Here is a 22,734-nt window from a genome sequence, read left to right on the forward strand (position 1 = left end):
TCTGGGGAAGCTGTATTCTGCTGGTGCGAATATTTTCAGGAAACTTGCTCGACACCTTGATTGAATGGATTTTTAATTTATTCAGCAAGAATGTATAGCACTAACGGTAAATAACCAAAATGAAAGGTAGGCCTACATACATTTGCAATCAAGTGCTTTATTCATATTCCACTACATTTATCAAACGCGGTGTTTCATGGTAAAAATTGTCAGGTATCCGTTAACTCATTTCTATAGTGCGTAAAATACTGATACAAACTGACTAGGCTATCGACATCAGGATTATGTGGACAAGCATAGGAGATTATGCTGCTGCAATAGGAGAAAGGTAAAGATAACTAGGTGTTTCAAATCAAGACCGTTTGTTTGAACATGGATTTGGACTCGTTTGGATGTGTCAAAGAGTAAGGCACGAAAACGTTTTAATATCAGAATTTAAAAATAGTTGAATAGTATGTTACAAACAAATTTGGCCTGGAGAAGAAAAAAAAAGGCAATGATTGGTCTTTGTTTTCATTCAAATCAGTATTTCAGCCGGAGAGGTATATATCAATCATAAATATCAGATGACTTAGTGTCTGCCTTGCGGGCTTATATTTTGTGAATGTTTGGTCTGCATGCTTACAAAACATACTTCGATACAGATCATGGCAGCAACATTTCTTTGTTCAATGTGTGGCGATAGTCCTGAAGACGACACACACACACACACACACACACACACACACACACACACACACACACACACAACACACACACACACACACACGCACACACACACACACGCACACACACACACACACACACACACAGACGAATCACAGACACACAGGAACGACAGACACATACGACACAGACACAGAAACACACACACACACACACACACACACACACACACACACACACACACACACACACACACACGAATCACAAATACACAGGAACAACATACGCGAATCACAGACACAAAGAACGACAAAAACACACAACATAGACACACACACACACACACACACACACACACACACACACACACACACACACAGGAACGACATACACGAATCACAGACACAAAGAACGACAAAAACACACAACATAGACACACACACACACACACACACACACACACACACACAGAGAGAGAGAGAGAGAGAGAGAGAGAGAGAGAGAGAGAGAAAGAGAGAACACACACCTGGCACCAGCTGTCCCCACACCAGCATGATGTGCCAGGGGAAGGTCAGGTCGTGCCTGGCAGGAGGACCCCCAACACCACCACCACCCTGCTGCCCGTCGTCGCCCGCCACGGACCTGCTGAAGGAGCACTGCAGGGTGCCGCTTTCGTACACTCCGGTCCTGTTGGACAGACCCTGTGGACAAGGGAAGGGAAGGGAGAGGGAGGGGAGGGGGGGGAGAGAGAGGGATATAAAGAGAGGGAGAGAGATAGGGAGGGACGGGGGGTGGGGGGGGGGGAGAGGAGAGATAGGGAGAATTGAGAGGGGAGATGTTCGCAGGGGGGTGGGGGGAGAGGGATATAAAGAGAGGGAGAGAGATAGAAGGGGACGGGGGGAGAGAGAGGGGAGATAGGGAGATAGGGGGGAGAGAGAGATGGGGGAGATGGGGGGGGAGAGAGAGAGGGGGGAGAGAGAGGGGAGATGTGGGGGGAGAGAGAGAAAGAGGGAGAGAGAAAGAGAGGGACGGGGGGAGAGAGAGGGGAGATAGGGGGAAGAGAGAGGGGGGAGATTTGGGGGGAGGGAGAGGGGGGAGAGAGAGAAAGAGAGGGAGGGGGATAGAGAGACGGGGGAGAGAGAGAGAGACAATGGAAAGTTTTCATTACACGTACACAGACACGGACGCACACAATGCGCACACATGTACACACGAGCACGCGCACACGCATGCGCGCGCGCTCACGCACTTACGTACACACACACATGCGTGCACACTCGTATGCACACATGCACCCCACACGCATACATTCACATACACAAACACACGCACTGCCTCCACCCCCACTCCACTCTCTCTCTGCCCCTTCATATATTCATCTCTCTCTCTCTCTCTCTCTCTCTCTCTCTCTCTCTCCCTCTCTCTCTCTGTACGTGTGGTGTGGTGTGGTGTGGTGTGTGTGTGTGTGTGTGTGTGTGTGTGTGTGTGTGTGTGCCCAATGTGTGGCGAAAGCCCAGAAGATGAATATCATTTCATATTTAACTGCACAATATACGAAGAATTGCGGGAAAAACCCCCATAAAAAACCAAAAAAATCTGTACTCTTTACAATACAGCTTTTGCGCAGAGAAAGGATTTGTTTGGAACACTGATGACAGAAAATGAAGAAAGGATATTTGCGCTTTCAAAATATGTATCCGAGGCAGCAAATATACGCAAAAAGATAAAATACTCATTAATCAATCAAAAAAATAGTATGGGTTCTATGAGGAAAAAAAAAGCATAGATAAGCATAGCCACGCTTTTTTTTTTGCTTTTTTTTTTTTAACATGATAATAATCATGTGCAATGGCCACCAGCTTCTGTGACTTTGTCCAGCTGAAGGCAGTTTCAGTTTCAGTAGCTCAAGGAGACGTCACTGCGTTCGGACAAATTCATATACGCTACACCACATCTTCCAAGCAGATGCCTGACCAGCAGCGTAACCCAACGCGCTTAGTCAGACCTTGAGAAAAATAAATAAATACATTAAAAAAAAAAGAAAAAGAAAAAAAAAGAACTACTACTAATAATAATAATATGTATAAGGGGTTTTTTTGTTGTTTTTTTTTAATGAACGATGATCTTTGTAGTTGCATTTCTTGTAAAGAGAGAGAGAGACAGAGAGAGAGGGGGGACGAGAGAGAGTGTATGTGTGCGTGTGTGTGCGCGTGGTGTGTGTGTGCGTGGTGTGTGTGTGTGGGGGGGGGGGGGGTAGATATGCAATGCGGTTTGGCTGACTGAAATGGAGAGGCACGTAAATTTCAGTAATCTGTATATTTGTATATAGCTATTTCCATTGGTGCCATTTAATTTATCTTTTTATTTTCGATTCATTTTATTCATTTTATTTGTTTGTTGTTTTCTTCTTATGTTGGACATGTGCTGCTGCCAAAAAGAAAATCTCTGTACCAAAGTATAGACAAAAGTTTGTGTATTGTGTGTTGTGTATTGTATAATACATGAATAATAATATGTACAATGTATAAGCTAAAGGCAATGAATACAATTCATCGTGAAAAGTGGCCAAGCCCATCTATCTCACCCCGTCTGAGTATCGGGCGTTGCTTTTGCCCGAGTTGTAGGAAGACATGACCCGCACTGTGCCTCCGGTGAACACACATTCCGTCACGTCATCCTCACCCTGCAGGTAGGGGAAAGTTCCTTTATTTATTTATTTATTTATTTATAGTCTGTTCATCTAAGATGATGATAGTAGACTGAAAATAGATGATATTATTACTATCATTTGGATTATTATCATTTCTATCATGGTGATGATTGTTATTATTGATTAGAAATCGACATTTCTGTTTATTCGAATGAAAAGGGGGGCGGTTGAGGTAAAAGGGGGAGGGGTGTGTGTGTGGGGGGGGGGGGGGGGGGCGGGGGGGGGGGGGGCAAGGGGGAGGGGACTAAGAAAGGAAGAGACAGACAGACAGAGAGAGAACAGAATGTGGAAAAGATAGAGTACAAAATCTAAAATGGAGAGGGTGAGGGGAAATAACAACAGCAAAACATCAAGAGTTCAGTCACTTTGTCATGGCTGGTTGTTGGCGGTCTTATTTTGGTTTGCTTATTTCGTTTTGTTGTTGTTGTTGTTGTTGGATGTGTGTGTGTGTGTGTGTGTGTGTGTGTGTGTGTGTGTGTGTGTGTGTGTGTGTGTGTGTGTGTGTGTGTGTGTGTGTGTTGTTTGTGAGTGCGTACGTGTGCGCACCCGCCTGTATTTTTAACTTGAACATTATCATTTTCTCATAAAGTTCTAGATTTCTGAAAAAACAAACCTGAACATTATAAAAAAGTGAATTGACCCCTTTGTTTTTCACGCACTCCCTCATCACAAAAAACAATAGCCACACTACCGCAAAAAAAAAAGAAAAAAAAAAAAAAAAAAAAAAAAGCTGTCTGTAAAGTGACTTTCGAGGAATCGTAAAATCCTTACTGCAGACGGACATTTAGAACGTACTTCCGCTCACATCAGGCAGACTACCATCATCATCATCATCATCATCCATAATCAGTGTCGTCATCGTCATCATCATCATCGTCGTCGTCGTCATCACCATTATCATCATCATCAGTGTCGTCGTCGTCATCATCGTCATCGTCATCAGAGGCAGATAGAAAAAAACTTATCAATATCTATGATGCAGAGGAAATTATCGAACATATTAATTCATGAATATGAAATTAACATCACTGTATCTTTGCCATGATTCTTTCGAAAATGGTGAATAAAGTCTGTATTCTTTAATGTTTACTGTTTACACAATGATTTACAAGCCTACAAAGAACAGAAATTATTTTTAAAATCATTAAAAAAAAAAAAAAAAATTAAAAAGACAAATGCTAGTATCCACTTTTGACCTCTCGATTTTCTTCGTCAAAAGAAAACATGACACATTAATGGGTATATTTTCTTGTTAACACTTCAAAGCACACTGCTTTGTAAAACGCACAACCTTCCTCAAAAGTCGGTGGGTGGGGGAATCGCCTCGACTGTGAGAATATTATACGCATTTTGAAGGCTATTAAAATTTAATGGAAAACGCTTCAGGCTAAATTAATATATATTTAGCAAGCGATCATATAAACACAAACACGTTTCTTTTCTTCTGTTTGTGGAGTGAACATGAAATTTTGCACTTAGTTACTGCGCTTGCGCAGAATGTCGTCAGGAGTGGAGATTTTAAAGCTTTTTTATTTTTTTTAATTTTTTATTCATAAACGATTCTATCACTTTGTGGGCCGAATGTGAATGTGCCCGTTAACTCTCTCCATACGAACGGCGAAAGAGACGACGTTAACAGCGTTTCACCCCAGTTACCATCATCAAATTATTGCAAGTGGAAGGCTCTTATACTGAAGAGGTGAATGTTGACAAAGAATACCACAATTCTGACGACGGAAGCTAAAGGTTGGGTCATTCAGACACCCACTGGACATCCGAGGGGTCTGTGTAGAGGAGAAGAGAGGCCTGGCCGTACTGAGTGAGTTAAAGAAAAAAATGAGGGCAGGTTTACCGAAGGGAGAGTGGTTGGTGCAGGGAGAGGAGACCAGTAACCTACGACTTTTTGCTGTAAACTTTTTTTTTTTCAGTAGAACTTTTTTTTTAAATTTTACCACAGAATTAAAACAGATTACAGACCACACCTAAAGCCTGTTTAACACAAAGTAATATCTTTGAACACAGAAGAAAAGTAATCTAATTAATAAGAATAACTGCACATGATTATTGAAGTGAAAAGAGTAGATACACCAAAATTGGGATAAGATAAATCATTTTGAATAAAAACAACCACTAGCATTATCATCAGTTAGTCTGATTTACACAGTATACACAGTACAACTGTCTATAATATTCTAAAGAAATCACCTTTGAACAATACTATTATCCAAATTTGAAAAATCCGAGTACAAAGTTTTCTTTAGAAAAATTAAATCCGTTTCGAGGGATAAGAAGAAGAAGAAGAAAGACAAAGCGTTGATATGCGTTCGTGCAACGGATTTGGAAAATTAGATTTCTTTTCTATTCACTATATTAAAACGCTTTCTTCTGTCCTCTTTTCTCTCTCTCTCTCTCTCTCTCTCTCTCTCTCTCTCTCTCTCTCTCTCTCTCTCTCTCTCTCTTCAGTTTGAATATGAATATTTCGCCTGTTTATATTTTGTTTCCTTTCAAACCAAAACACCGCAGCAACAGCAGCAGCAGCATCAACAACAACAACGATGAACGATGAAAAAGAAGATTAAAATCACGATCACGAGGAAGAAGAGAAAAAGGAGGATGGGAATGAAGTTAAATGCTGTATCATATTTTAAAAAGATTTGGATGATGATGATGATGATGATGATGATGATGATAATAATAATAAGAAGAAGAAGAATATTGAAGTTAAATGCTGTATCATATGTTAAAAAGATTTGGAAAAAAAAGATGATGATGACAATAATGATGATACAATAATAATGATCATGATAATGATGATGATAATGATGATAATGATGGTGATGATGATGATGATGATGATGATGATGATAATGATGATAATGATAATAATAATAGTAATAATAATAATAATCATCATCATATTGAAGTTAAATGCTGTATCATATGTTAAAAAGATTTGGAAAAAAAGATGATGATGATGAGAATAATAATGATGATAATAATGATGACAATGATGATGATGATGATGATAATCATCATCATCATCATCATCATCATCATTAATAATAATGATGATGATGTGATGATGATATGATAGTAATAACAATAAATCATCATCATCATCATCATCATCATCATCATCATAATGATAACAACATTAATGGTGGTGATGATGATGATAATAATGATGATAATGATTATTATCAGTATTATTAGTTGTAGTTTTTTTTTATGACAATGATAATGATTATTATCATCATTATGAATAGACACATAAATAAAAAGATGAATAAATAGACAAACAAACAAACAAACGAAAACAACCATATTGACGCTAAGCACTAACCATAACTTCGTCACCGGACAGCCCCACGGCCACGTAGAGTTCCCCGGAACCGATGTAACCCCGCAGGGTGAAATGCACGTGCTGTGACGTAGGCTGCCACGTCAGCATGACGGTGGCCTCAGGGTTGGTGATGCAGCCAAGGGACTCACTGCATTCCGAGCTCTTCCTCAACACACTCTGAAAAGCAACACGGGGAGTGAGAGAGACTGGAAGAAAGCGATTCTGTTTGATTAAAACTCTTTCCACTCCAGGTACGAGTTAACTCCTACCATCATTACTTCCCCTGTTGACTAGGTATGAGTATTCTCGCACCATCACACTATTCTAGTTTCGTTTATTTTGGATTGGTACAGTTCGCATTCTAAACTGAACCGTTTACGGATTCTGGATGCATGAAAACGAAGCTTTGTTCAAACTGATTAACTCACTCAGTACGGCCAGTCCTCTCTTCTCCTCCACACAAAACCCTCGGATGTCCAGTGGGTGTCTGAATGACCCAACCTTTAGCTTCCGTCGTCAGAACTGTGATATTCTTTGTCAACATTCACCTCTTCAGTAAAAGAGCGTTCCGCTTGCAATATTTTGACGATGGTAATTGGGTTGAAACGCTGTTAACGTTGTCTCTTTCGCCGTTCGTATGGAGAGAGTTAAATCAAATTTTCTCCATCGATTTTCGCTATTTTAGTGAATCACTCTGGGTTTGTTTTTCTTTTTCTTTTTCCTGCAGTGATATCATGTAGTGGTGGTTCAGGGGAGGTGTAGCAGGCATGTAGCGTGGGATGGAGTGAGTTAAATTGACAACGTGACAAATACCGGAGACTGAAGCTAGAGACTGGGAACGTCCAAAGAATATATTTTTCACATTAGGATGTCATCATTTAAAAACTGAATTAACAACAGGTAGGAGTGGGATTGCATGATGAGTTCAGTAGAAGAGGGTGTGGGGGATGGGGGGGGGGGGGCGGGACAGAATACATGGAGGGTGGAATCTGGAAAGAGAGAAAAAACAAACAAAAAAAAGGCCTATATTTAATGGGAATTACTTAATGAATTCGTCAATCGAACAAAAGAACCAACTGGTAATGAATATCAAAAGAAAAACATGGGCCTATATTTAATGGGGATTACTTAATGGGACTTCTTAAAAGTGATTTCGTCAATTTAACAAAAAGAACCAACTGGTAATGAATAATTATTAAAAGAAAAAAGTATTTTTTTTAAAACGGTCCCAGTTACTGTATGTGACATACATACTTTCATGTAAGTGAGGGAAACAGAAAAAGATAAGGGCACACACACACACACACACACACACACACACACACACACACACACACACACACACACACACACACACACACACACACACACACACACACACACACACACACACAATTTCGTGCGTGTACTCTCTCTCTCTCTCTCTCTCTCTCTCTCTCTCTCTCTCTCTCTCTCTCTCTCCCTCCTTTCTTTCCAACCCACTATGTGTGATTTGTCTGAACGTGCAAGAAAGGGATGTGCAGCTATCTTTAAAATGCTTTGGTCTATTGGTGAACACTCCCCTAGTATTTTTTTCAAACTATTTGACATGCAAATCAAACCAATTTTGACATACGGAGCAGAAGTTTGGGGTTTGACTGGAAATCAAGAGTGCATTGAAAGGGTGCACTTGTCTGCAATGAAGCGTCTTTGGGGCGTGAGTCAGAGAGCACCAAGACACTTGATTTACGGTGAACTTGGTCGCTATCCCCTGTATGTGACCACCTACTCCAAGTGTCTTAAATTTTGGCTTCGTATTGTCTTTATGGATAATGACCGTTTCCCTAAGAAAGCTTATAATGTGATGTTATCATTGCAAAATCATAATTATTGTACTTGGGCTTGCTCTGTGAGAAATGTTTTGTATAAATTTGGATTTGGTGTTGTTTGGGAGGCTCAGTATGTTTGTAATGTGAAAATGTTTATGACTGAATTTAAGCAGCGTCTAGTTGATTGCTTTACTCAAGACTGGCATTCAGCTCTCCAGTCTCACGATTTTTATGATGTGTATTCAGCTTACAACCAGTCCTTGTCACTTAAACCTGACTTGATTAATGTCAAATGTATAAATATGCGCCGTGTTTTTTTGCAGTTTGGAATTGGAATGTCCAACTTACGCTCACACTTTTTGCAGTTTAACTATGATGGGCAAAGTAGGAATTGTCCTTTTTGTGATGACACTCCGGAAACCGAAATGCATTTTCTTTTGGTCTGCCCTAAGTACTGTTCCCTGCGCTCTCAGTTTATTCCTGCTAAATTTCACAAACATCCAAGTGCATCTAAGATGTCCATGTTGTTATCTTGTGCGAGTGAGAGATTGAGTGTTAGTATATGCAAGTTTGTATTCAAAGCGTTTTCATTACGAGCAAATGCTCTAGAATCGTTATCGATGCCCATGTAGCTCAATGGTTGTCCTAGTATTCATTTCCCTGTATTAATTCTGTTTGTCCTTGTGAACTCCATTGTTATGGATCTGTGGTCTGACAATTAAAATACTTCGACTTCGACTTCGACTTCTCTCTCTCCCTCCTTAAATTGTACCTACGAATGGATTTAGATAGACACTTGAAATTTGTCATGACTAAGTTTAGATTTGGTATCTCTGAAATTGCTCCGCATCGATTACGTTATAGTAAGCATACTGAAAAAGATTTAGTTTGTCCATTATGTAAAACTGGAAAAGAAGATGAGTTGCATTTTGTTTTGTATTGTCCAGTATTGACTGATGTGAGAACACGATATATTCCATCAAAATTCTATAGGTATCCAAGTCAGCTACGGTTAAGCTTACTTATGGCTTCTTGCAAGGAAAGGATTGTGAGGAATGAATTTTTCAATTTATTTATACAAAGCATTCCAGTTGCGATCGGCAATGACTTCATGATTACTGAACTCATCCGGATTAAGATTATGATTATTAGTCAAATGCAGATACTACATTGCTGTACATTGTTTACCCAGTTCATGAGCGGCAATGGCCTTATATGAATAAACCATCCTTCCATCGGAAGAAGACATAGGCTTTCCTATTCACACTGTCCTCTTCTCATCACTTGCCAACGGGCCTATGGTTCGAAACGTCGTATCTCTCTAAGCACAGAGGATTCATCCACCACCAAAAACGTTGTTTTTTTTGTTTGTTTTTTTGTGGTTTTTTTGGTTTTTTTGTCATCCTTCCATCCATCCATCCATCCATCCATCTCCCTCTCTCTCTCTCTCGCCCTCCCAGATTCCTTCGTTTCTCTGTCATCTTTTCATTCAATCATTCCTTCACTCTTTCATTTCTTTTCCCCTTCTTTCTTTCCTTCCTCTCTTCTTCCTTTCTCTCTCCCTCCTGTCTGTAACTACACTTTACCTGAACAGCGGTAATCGTAAGAAGTACCATGACCAGCAAAGGACGAATCCTGAGAACCATTTCGCGACTGTTCTAGTTGTCGTTGTTGTTTGTGGTGTTGTCGGTATAATCACTGCAGTTTCGGTGTCTCTGGAACGGAAAGTAAAGTCAGCAACAAGTAGAATGTGTGTGTGTGTGTGTGTGTGTGTGTGTGTGTGTGTGTGTGTGTGTGTGTGTGTGTGTGTGAGAGAGAGAGAGAGAGAGAGTTTTCTTTCCAGATTGGAACACGTTGCCTGTACAAAAGTCGATTTCGGTTCATAGGATGATAGAATCGAGTTGATAAGGACGACTAACTCGTCCGTGGTATTTTTCTGTGTTTAGGTAACGAATCCTTAAAACCTGTTCCAGCACAGCAACAGTGGTGGTGTTAAGTAATAGTGGCAGTAACGTAGAAGCAGTAGGTATATCTGTACTGCAGAAGCAGTTATCGAGTTATTGTTGTTGTTGTCGCTGTTGATTGATTAAATGATTTAAAATAAACGTTATCTTCAAGCAATCTGTCTGTCTCCGTCTGTCTGTCTGTCTACCTGTCTGTCTGTCTGTCTCTCTCATTTAGTTGTTGTGTTATCAGATTCAGGTGACAGAAGCGAGAGAAATTATGGAGTGGCTGATGTGAGAAAGAAATTTCTTGAACGTGGTTTTGCTTTTTGTTTGCTTGAATTAAGGTGTTCGAGATATGAGCAATTTTAATCATTTGTCTCGCAGTAGATTAGATTGTGAATAGCAAAATTGGAATTTTCTTCTTATTTAAAATAGCGACAGATTTGATTTATGTCGAATAATTTGTCCTATGAATTACGTGTAATTTATATGATAATGAAACTTGATAGACATCTGAAACATGTTACGGCAATGTTTGAATAAGATGTAACTGAAGTAGGATACCTATCCATTATCATCGGTGTCGACAGTTATGTGCAAAAAAAAAAAGTATTTTAAGCTGTTATTTAAATAGTTTCAGTTTCAGTTTCAGTTTCAGTAGCTCAAGGAGGCGTCACTGCGTTCGGACAAAAACATATACGCTACACCACATCTGCCAAGCAGATGCCTGACCAGCAGCGTAACCCAACGCGCTTAGTCAGGCCTTGAGAAAAAAAAAAAAACCCAAAAACCGGGGGAATAAATAATAGATAAGCTTGCATAAATAAATAAATAAATAATAATTATAATATAGAAAAAGGTAGTAGTAATAATATTAGTAATAATAATAAAATGATAATAATAAAACATAAATAAATAAATAAATAAGACAACAATGGTGATAAATAAGCGAATAAATGTAAAATATGAAGACACACATTCACACATACACCCACACATGCATAACAGAAATGCACCAAACATGCAGTTTCACAGATATGAAAGCACAGTCAAATACATATAAACGTACATGAGCTCCAACACACACACACACTCACACACACACACACATTACCTTGTGTCTCCTCTACCCCCCTCCTCCATACACTCATTTCTAGTCTAAGTATCGCAGCTTCCACGACACACACACACACACACACACACACACACACACACACACAAACACGCACTCACAGAGATGAACACTTACTTGTACAAGCACATATGAAAGCACAGTCAAATACATATAAACGTACATGAGCTCCAACACACACACACACACACACACACACACACACACACACACATTACCTTGCACCTCCTCTACGGTCCCTCTCCTCTACTATTTAAATAGAGAAGAGTTATCTCACCCTTTCTGATTTTTGGCCTTAAAAAAATCAATGCACAAAATAGACAATTCAAATTTTCTTATGAGTTACTTGTACAAGTTAGAATCAAAAGACATTTCGAAATCGCGATGAGTTTCCATACAACAGACATTCAAAGACAAACACAAAGACAGATACAGAGATACAAACACAGGGAAGAGGGCGGAGGAGGAAGAGAAAGAGGAGGAGAAACTTAAACTTGCCAGCAAATTTTTGTTCTGAAAGCATGCTCCTTTTAGTATGTAAGAACAGGAAATAGTGAAATACATACCGTCTTGATCACTGACAGCGATGATCACTCTGTCTTGAGACAAATAAATAGATAAATAGAATAAAATGAAATAAGATAAAATGAAATATAATGAAATAAAATAAAAACCTCCAATTACTTCAAAGCAAAGATATTTACGCAAACGCAAACGCTGCGTAATCAGGCACATGAAAAAAAAAAAAAGTCACGAGTTCTTGCGCATGGATGGTTTGGAAAACATGACCGCGTCATACATTATGAATACTTATATCACACATGAAAATGAATGGTAGGTTTGCTTTCAGTGTACAGCCACGATCACTAACTAAACACGTTTCGCGACAGACAGTTTTCAAATTACTTTGCGACAATGTGAAAGGTTGGATGGGGGACAGCAACATCGGATGTGTGTGTGGGCGGGGAGGGGGAGGCGGGGCTCGGTGGGGGGCGGGGGGGTGGAGGCCTGGAGGGGCTAATGATGGCCATGGGAAGCTTAGTTCGTTCATGACAGACGAAGACCCTTGATGGCTGGCCGGGGCGACGTTCAGACAGTCCATCACGGGTTTGACAGGTGGGGGTAATTGCTGTGAATGCTTCCTGGTTGCCTTTCGCTTGTAAACAGGTTCGGGTCAATTTTGTGCATACAGGATATGGTGAGAAGTAGTGTGTGAGTGTTTGGATTGGTGAGGGAGGAGAGCGCGCAGGAGTGCGTGCATGTCTGTCTGTCTGTCTGTCTGTCTGTCTGTCTGCCTCTGTGTGCGAAGGGGGCGAGTGGGGGGAGATGAAGAGAGAATGAGAAAAGAGAAAGGAAGATGGGATGAGAGAGAGGGAGAGAGACTGACACTGACACTGACACTGATTTTATTACCATTAGCAAAGATACCTTTTTGGCAAGGGGGCTACAATGTATAGTGCCGATAAGTGTCGGCCAAAATTTGTTCGGCTGATACAAAGACTACGCATCCAAAAACAAACAATCAACAATAAACTAAACCATGCTCATCCACACTCGCACGCGCTGACGCACGACCACTCAACCATTCACACAGCTTTACACCAACATACATTTATAATCACGCATTTTACCTAATCCATTGTAGCTTTCAAGACAACCATCTGGCTACTGACCAAATCAAGCAAGCTTTAATCCCCTATTCCACACTCCTTTCCACCGGTAACCGAAGTAAAACTAAATATTGTTATTCTTTCCACGAAAATTGCTAGCTTCTGAAATAAATTTTGTGAAAGACACAAATGCTTCATCAAAAGATAGGAGAGAAAGAGAGAGACAGAGACAGAGAGACAGACAGCCAGACAAAGACAGAGGCGGACATACAGACAGACATACCTTTCTCACTCATGCAGCTTTTGCGAAACGTTTGCATCATTCATTGATGACATACTGAGTGTCAAACCGCGCGGAATTCTAAGGTTACATATCGTGCAATAGGACAGCAGCATTGTCGGAAAGTGTTGCAACAATGAAGTTCCCCCCCACCCCCACACCCCCCCTTTACCGAGAGTCCCGTGATTGCGAAACGTCTAAGGGTTTTCCGTCTGAACCTTATCAATAACCCACACCAAAGCGGTAAGTGATCAATGTCATTCTCCACGTGAATATGTATCAAAGTATGTGACGAACTCAGATATACTGTAACCTGTAACTTAACTACTTTTCTTGAGTAGGGGTCGTGTCTTGTTTCCGTGCCATTTCAGAGATATTGCCTCCACGCCATACGTCCCGAATCCCGCCATCCACACCCACACTCAGACTGTCGTAGTCCCGGTATCTGCAGTCAAGGGAGAGTTGTCAATATTTGGTCGTCATAAGAACACACTACTACACATCTCCTACAAGGAGCATAAGACCAATGACTATGCGCGGAGCCTGGTCAACAACCTTGTTGGGCCCCAAGAACCACTGCTGGCGACTGTCAAACGACGGAAGATGGCATGGTTTGGTCACGTCATACGACATAACACCCTCTCCAAAACCATCCTGTAAGGGACTGTAGAGGGAGGGCGCAGACGGGGACGGCAGAGAAAGAGCTGGTCCGACAACGTCAAGGAATGGACCAAAATGACGATGCCAGATCTCCTCACGACAGCTGCCAACAGAACGGCGTGGCGAGCTATGACATCTTCCTCATGTCCCCCCAACGACCCCAGCGGTCGAGGGAATGAGTGAGAGTGAAAGAACATACACACCAAAGAAGACTCTCCACTGCTGCTGGGTCACATTCGTAATGTACAGTGCTGCCTGTTCTGATTCAACGTGCGCCACCTTTTGATTAAGCTCTATGTTAATGTCAGTCATCGCTTAGTTGTATTTAGTTCCATATTGTCTTTCGTGGATATCGTACGATAGATAGATAGATAATTAGATCTCTCTCTCTCTCTCTCTCTCTCTCTCTATATATATATATATATATATATATATATATATATATATATATATAACACATTTATTGAAGAAATGTTGTTGCTTTCTGACACATTCTATTGTCTTTCGCCTACCTCCATCTCCCCATTCCCCCACCCTATCCCTCATCACCCCCCTTTTCCTCCCCTCCTGATATGTATCATACCAATTATCGCCTTTTTCATTCATCTTTTGAGATAAATCATTATTAATATCAAAGATTGCACCTTGGTTTTTATTCGTATTTCTTTTGTCATTGTCGTTTTCAAAGATAGTGACATCATGTCTAGAGGGTGTGTCGTAATTTTGAGACATTTCAATGACTGTGCAGTTGTTGTTTTTAAGTTTGTATCGTGATTTTAAGACAGCATGTCATCTTCTGTGACTGAATGTGTCGGCCTGTATGGTCTTTTTCACATGTTTATCTTTCTCCTGGTTGTATCACCATTTCCAAATAATAATCATCATATTTATTGCAGCTTCTGCTTTTATTTTCACGTACAACGTCGCATTTCCGAATCTGTGTGTCTCTGACAGAATTGCTGTTGTGTGTTTTACTTCTTTTTTTTCTTTTTTTTAATCCAGACGTTCTGTATCTTCTTTAGATTATATCTAACACCTCGCTCGTGCTGGCTCTTTGTCAGTTTGTGAGACTACACTGTATTGTGTTGTGTGGGAGCCTGTCGACACTCCCCCATGTGTGTGGTTGCTGTCTTCTTCTGTTTAGCGTCTTTTAGCCCCTATGGTTCTAAAAAAAAGTCGTAGGCTACAGGTCTCCTGTCCCTGCCCCAACCACTCTCCCTTCGGCAAACCTGCCCTCATTTTTTTCTTTAACGGGCACATTCACATTCGGCCCACAATGTGATAGAATCTACTCGAGTATCTACTCGGGGGAGTATCGACAGGGGGGAGTATCGACTCGGGGGAGTATCGACACGGGGGAGTATCGACAGGGAGTATCGACACGGGGGAGTATCGACAGGGAGTATCGACACGGGGAAGTATCTACTCGGGAGAGTATCGACAGGGGGGAGTATCGACTCGGAGTATCGACAGGGAGTATCGACACAGGGGGAGTATCGACACAGGGGGAGTATCGACATGGGGGAGTATCGACATGGGGGAGTATCGACACGGGGGAGTATCGACAGAAGGAGTATCGACACAGGGGGAGTATCGACACAGGGGGAGTATCGACATGGGGGAGTATCGACATGGGGGAGTATCGGGCTGACCCTGTGTTGTGTTCCGTTGAGTTAGTTTTCCGTTACAACAGATTTGTCTGTGTGAAAATCGGACTGCTCTCTCTCTCTGGGGAGAGCACATCGTCATAGTGCAGTGCCACCTTTTTTTCTGCAAGTGTATTTGATTTTACTAATACAACTGATTTTTCGGCAGCGGACAACCCTTTTGTTTGTTTTGGGTTTTTCTATTCGTTATACAAACTGTATTCTTATTCGTGCACGAAATTCTTGCTGCACGCAAAAAATGCCTTGGTTTATCTCCTCATCCCAATAACTAGCACCCAGACCATCTCACAAGTGCAATGGAGGGGGAGTTGGGACTCGAACCCGAAGACAATCACTTCCCAGAGGGGGGTGCAGTACCACTAGGCCACCGCTCCTCCGCTGCAGGGAATGCTCTGCATGGCTCATCTGCGTCATCTGTCCTGTCAAAAGCTGTCAATTAAGTGCAGCAAAATAAAAAATAAAAATCTGGTTGGAATCTCCTCCAGTGTGTTGCCAGTGGAGGTGGCCGTGGTGGTGATTTATTTAGTATCGACACGGGGGGAGTATGACACGGGGGAGTATGGACACGGGGGAGTATCGACATGGGGGAGTATCGACATGGGGGAGTATCGACAGGGGCGAGTATCGACAGGGGGGAGTATCGACAGTATCGACAGGGGGGAGTATCGACAGGGGGGAGTATCGACAGGGGGGAGTATCGACAGTATCGACAGAGGGGAGTATCGACATGGGGGAGTGGCGACATGGGGGAGTATCGACAGAGGGGAGTATCGACACGGGGGAGTATCGACAGGGGGGAGTATCGACACGGGAGGGTATCGACACGGGAGGGTATCGACACGGGGGAGTATCGACAGGGGGGAGTATGACACGGGGGGGTATCGACAGGGGGGGAGTATGACACGGGGGAGTATCGACATGGGGGAGTATTGACAGGGAGTATCGACAGGGGGGAGTATGACACGGGGGAGTATCGACAGGGGGGGAGTATCGACATGGGGGAGTATTGACAGGGAGTATCGACAGGCGGGAGTATCGACAGGGAGTATCGACTCGGGGGAGTATCTCGGGTGCCCTTTTCTTCTTCTTCTTCTCCGTTCGTAGGTTGCAACCCCACGTTCACTCGTATGTGAATGAGCGGGCGTTTACGTGTATGGCCGTTTATACCCATGTCATGTAGGCAGCCATACTCCGTTTTCGGGGGTGGATGCCTTTTGATGTTGTGCAATAAACTGAGACCCTGGATACTCTGTAATGGTCTGCGTAGTCTGTAAGGAGTATGTACCTCTCTATCTCTCTCTCTCTCTTCGTTTCCTCTGTCCTCTTATCTCTTACAAACTGTACTTTATTGAAGAAACGAAACAATACAATGCTATTTGTTGTTCATTGCAAGTTGCACCGGTTTTCAATCAGTGCAAAAATACAATGTCATAACAGCCATTAAACAGCTCGACAAATAGTTCTAAGTCATCAAAATTATTATTATTATTATTATTATTATTATTATTATTATTATCATTATTATTATTATTGTTGTTGTTGTTGATGTTGTTGTTGTTGTTATCATTATCACTTTAGAGGCCGGTAAGCACACAGTGCTTTCTTTGGTTTTTCCATACATTCACACACACAAAGCACACACAACATTTTAATCCATTAAATTTTTTTTTTATTGTTTCTCTATGCAAGCGATAGATAATATTGTAAGAAGTAAACTGCCCATATAAAACAAACAACAAAATATGGTACAACAATATCATCATCTGAGTTATCTGTGTGGCATACAAGGCTGATCTGATCTGGTGGCTTCCCTGCTCTATCCACGACTGGTTTTGGTTTGCATTCTAAACCAGGATGTTTACAAACAGTCGTAACATAAGAAGAATGGTAAATATGCAATACAAATCACTAACTTTTCGAAACTTTTCAACAACCTTTCAAAAAAAAAACAGACATAAATTTACTTTGTTTTCTAAGTGTTCTAAGCGTTTTACAGTTTCAGTTTCAGTAGCTCAAGGAGGCGTCACTGCGTTCGGACAAATCCATATACGCTACACCACATCTGCCAAGCAGATGCCTGACCAGCAGCGTAACCCAACGCGCTTAGTCAGGCCTTGAGACATGCGTTCTACAATAGATGATTAATTATTGAGTCGGGGAGGGCGGGGGGAGGGGGGTGCCACCAGATGTCCATTTTATTCCTTATGTCAAACATGCATCTGTAGTATAAAAAAAATGGTTATGCAAATGACTTGTATGTACATAAAAGAGGTATGAAAATATTAACAAAGGAGATTACATCCCATAATGACATTAACAAAGGAGATTACATCCCATAATGACACAAAATGTTGTCTCTAACGATACTGCACAGAGAGAGGAGTAAAATTTTCATTATGCTGTTGATTTTTGTAAAAAATCTGTGTGTAAGAATGACATAAGAAGAGTACACTAATCTGAATATGCTGCAAAAAGACAGTGTTTCCGTTTAATGAACATTGCAATGTGGTCAGCATGCACATGGTACATCTCCAGAAAGATAATCGTAATGTCAAAGTCACCACTTGGCAATCAAAGTCAAATAAAAAGGGCCAGATTCAATACTTCACGACCATCTCTGACAATCCAAGTCAAACAAAATGTTTCATGGGCAAGTCTCATAGCCCATGACCAAATGAGTTACTCATGGCCTTGTCGGATTACTCATGGCCAATTAAAATGAATCATATCAATATCTTAAAACTCGTAGCAAAATTTGATATTCCATGGTAACATCAAATATAACACTGTAAAGTCTGAACCAGTGGCAATGCCTGGTGACCACAGGAAAGTCTGATGACCCATGACAAAATCAAACCGATAACCCAAGGCAAAAATCAAATAATCCAACATTATTATCAAAGTCTGATAATCATAGTGAACTTTGAGAACCCATTAACTGCCATAATTCATGGGGCAGGTTGCTAGATTTGAATTATTATGTTATAACTGCCAGTTACACACAGATCAGGTCCAAAGTGGAGCAGAAAAGCAGTCAGACTTCTGTGACATCCGTTCATATTTTGGATCTCTGCAGCCACTAAATGGACCATGTTCATCCATGGAAATCATGGCGAATTGAAATAAATCACAGCAAAATCTTAAACTCATGGCAAAATCTGACATTCCATGGTAACATCAAAATAATATATCACTGTAAAATCAAAACATGTGGCAAAGCCTAATATCCCATTGTATAACATTTAATATCTCGTAACAAAATCTGAACTTGTGACAATACCTGATGACTACAGGAATGTCTGATGATCCATGACAAAGTCATTCTATAATTATGCTGGACATACATGAACATGTAAGTTAGTCTGCAAATTTTATTTAAAAGGCAGTCAAGCTGGAAGTAGGAACGTGGAATTGCTGAAGGTACGACACTAAGTGAACCACATGGCTATTGAGACAAGTCTGCCCAAACACCAGACTGCCTCATGGTTAACTCACTCAGTACAGGCCAGTCCTCTCTTCTCCTCTACACAGATCCCTCGGATGTCCAGTGGGTGTCTGAATGACCCAACCTTTAGCTTCCGTCGTCAGAACTGTGGTATTCTTTGTCAACATTCACCTCTTCAGTATAAGAGCCTTCTGCTTGCAATATTTTGATGATGGTAATTGGGATGAAACGCTGTTAACGTCGTCTCTTTCGCCGTTCGTATGGAAAGAGTCTCTATCTTTTTCTCTCCCCCACTTTTCACTCAGTTTAAATGCTAACAGAACTACAAATATGCCTCAGAGATTTTACATCAATTGCGATGTGCAATAATATCTCGGGTCACAGAACTACAAATATGCGCCAGAGATTTTTACATTGATTGTAACGTGCAGTGTCTCAGGAAAAGTGAATGACAACAATAAAAAGGAAAGATACAGGAATAGACTGTTAAAATACAGACATAAAATACAAACTTCAGACTATGAAGGGAACAAAAGGAAAACTCCCTCAGTCACTATACAGCATGCAAAGTCGTCAAAGAACAAGAGGACGGAAGAGGATGGAAAACGCTTCATTTCACATCATTTTCTTTTTCTGAACGCATATGACACAGACAGCAGTGTACTGCACACAAACACAGCCTACCGTCTGGCATGCCCATAGTTTGGTGAATTTTTACATCATGTTTGAGTGCACTTCTGCACTTGACAAAGGCTCTAGCTTCGTTCGCATGAAGACCATGATCACTCTGCCACTGGGGGTGACAAGAGGAATCTTGGTGCACAGAGGAGATCAGTCAAGTCAACTTTATTATCTCTCCAAAGAGAAATTTCCGTGTGATCATGTTGCTCATGCTCACAATACAAGTATAAAATATGCACTGAAAAGACAAATACCGTACATGTAAGAATGATCAAGAGATCACATAAAATTACAGACACATTTAAGACCATGTTTAAGAACACTGAACAGTATTATAAAGAATACATAAAATCAAAACAAAACAAAAATGTATCTCAGCCCTCCATATTTTTTCACTTTCGGGGCATCCTGGGTCACTTCCCATACATATCTGTAATGTTATCATCATCCTATAATTTGTACAGTTTGAAAAATAAAAATTATCCACAAAAAAATTATAAAGACAGACAGACAGACAGACAGATAGATATGAAAATTAATATGATTTATTCAGCAGTATGAGCAGAAACAAAACATTCGTATATCAAACATGTGCATTCACAAGAACATTTCATGATGATAATCAACTGTTTGCTCCCCAATAAAACATACTACAGATGTAAACGGACAACAACAAAACAAAAAAAACCAAAGTCTTCAAAATCAAAACACGGTCAGACATAGCTGCCTGTTCTTCCTTTTTTTTTTCTCTCTCTCCCCTCCACACTTCCCATCCAAGTTGAAACAAAATGCCAAAAAATTCAAACAAGCCAGTACTGACTTCTGGGTATATGTTGTTTTGTTTTTTTCTACCACTTAACTAGTGATATACATAGATATATATTTGACTACCAAACTGAAAAAGACATGTGCAACTCAACTGCTCTTGTCTGAAAAAGCCATACCCAAGAGTACTCTCAAACATTTGCTTGAGACTGTATTTCATTGTAACTGTGCATTATAGCCTAAAAACATTTTAATGCATGGTGGTATGGTGTGTGTGTGTGTGTGTGTGTGTGAGCACGCGCGCACGTGTGCACACATGTGTGTGTGTGTGTGTGTGCACGTGCGTGCATGTGCATATGTGCGTTTGCATTTTCTTCTCTCAAACAGATCCAGCACAACTGATTTTTTTTCCCAAGACAAGTCTGCAAGAACTATCCCCTCGGACTGACGCTACAAGGAGCAGTCTTCTCTCACAACAATGAAGTTCTTCTTTCACCTCACCTCTGTGGTGCACCGTTCTCTCAGAATGATGTGTGCAAGTACATGTTTGTTTGGTTCTGTTTTCTGCGTGTCGTGGTGTTGTGTGTGCGTGTGTGTGGGGGGGGGGGGGAGGTTGGGGAGGGGGGTGCGGGAGAGGATGTTTGGGGCGGCGGGGTCGGGGGATATGGGGTATGAGGGTAGGAGGTTGGGATGGAGGGTGGAGGGTGATTTTAAACATTTTGATTTTTATATACATGTGAGTATCATTACGTGACATGGTTTCCAAATATATATATATATATATATTGTTATACTTGATGTTGAAGTATTCTGACATGAGATACTGAGGTATTGTGATGTATATGTATGATAATCATATGATTTTTATATGTGAGTATCATCACGTGCCATGGTTTCTAAATATAGTGATACTTAGTGTTTAAGTATTCTTATATGATATTTTGAGGTATTTTGATGTGTGATGTGTATAAACAATGTGTTGTGTGTGATTTTTTTTCCGGTAGGATGCAGTGTCATGCATGTAAGTTGTCGTTCTCGTGTACAGATGCATGTTCTACACATCAGATTTTTACTTTTACAGCCAAACTGAGCATGTTTTACATGGAAAAGTGCTGTATAAATTGCAGCAGTAGTTGTAGTATTAGTAGGAGTAGTAGTAGTATAGTAGTGTTATGGTAGTATCATGCCACACTGTTAAGTTTTCACAATCAGTAAGTCACTGTGGGCGTGGAATGGACGCGGCAGCAGGGATGTACGCTGAGCCGTTCCTGATGACAAGCAGAAGCAACATCTCTTCAGTCGTCATCCTCCTCCTCGACAACGTTCAGCACGATGATGAGGGCGACGGTGAAGGCGATGACGACGATGATGTGAATCGCCAGCAGGACGCGTTTGGCGAGGGTCGACTGTCAGACACACACACGCACACACACACAAACACACACACATACACACACACACACACACAGAAACACACACACACACACACACGCACACACACACGCGCGCGATTGTTGTTTTTTTTGTTGTTGTGGTTGTTTGTTTTTTTTACAAGAGTTGAACGTCAAGAGTTATCAATTGTGACATTATTAATTTTTTGAATGGATAAGCGGGGTTGGGTAAGTGCTAAACTTATCACATACACGTTCTCTCACACACAGACACATGCAGACACACACACTCACATACTAACACACACACACATACATACATACATGTGTACACATACACACGCGCGCACATACACACACACACACATACTCATCCACACACACAAACATACATACACACATATACATATACGATCACACACACCCTGCACACACAGTCAGTTATCTCCTCGATGTACATCAGTTTCAATTTCTCAAGGAGGGCTTCCTGCACTTTGGACAAATCCATATACACTACACCACATCTGTTAAGCAGATGCCTGACCAGCAACGTAACCCAACTCGCTTCGTCAGGACTTGAATGCATGCATACACACACACACACACATATAATATATATTTGTGTGTGTG

At 41.1% G+C, this 22,734-nt stretch overlaps 2 protein-coding genes across 9 annotated transcripts in view; both read right to left on the bottom strand.

Moving 5' to 3' along the window:
* LOC143295128 (putative ferric-chelate reductase 1) overlaps positions 1 to 22,004 on the bottom strand; it is a 32,440-nt gene extending 10,436 nt beyond the window's left edge. The window contains exons 1-5 of the mRNA XM_076606692.1: positions 21,934 to 22,004; positions 13,889 to 13,940; positions 6,720 to 6,896; positions 3,251 to 3,349; positions 1,193 to 1,367 (exon numbers count right to left, since the gene is read on the bottom strand). Of these exons, the coding sequence (XP_076462807.1) occupies positions 1,193 to 1,367; positions 3,251 to 3,349; positions 6,720 to 6,896; positions 13,889 to 13,940; positions 21,934 to 22,004 (574 nt within the window). The remainder of the gene's footprint in view (positions 1 to 1,192; positions 1,368 to 3,250; positions 3,350 to 6,719; positions 6,897 to 13,888; positions 13,941 to 21,933) is intronic.
* The window catches only part of LOC143295082 (putative ferric-chelate reductase 1), a 50,357-nt gene continuing 48,993 nt past the window's right edge, over positions 21,371 to 22,734 (bottom strand). For all 8 annotated transcript variants that reach the window (XM_076606641.1, XM_076606642.1, XM_076606646.1 and 5 more), the window contains one exon: positions 21,371 to 22,119. In XM_076606641.1, coding sequence (XP_076462756.1) covers positions 22,009 to 22,119 — 111 coding nt within the window. In that variant the 3' untranslated portion in view covers positions 21,371 to 22,008. The remainder of the gene's footprint in view (positions 22,120 to 22,734) is intronic.

Source organism: Babylonia areolata, chromosome 20 (genome assembly GCF_041734735.1).
Source record: "Babylonia areolata isolate BAREFJ2019XMU chromosome 20, ASM4173473v1, whole genome shotgun sequence".
In the NCBI taxonomy this organism is placed as follows: Eukaryota; Metazoa; Mollusca; class Gastropoda; order Neogastropoda; family Buccinidae; genus Babylonia; species Babylonia areolata.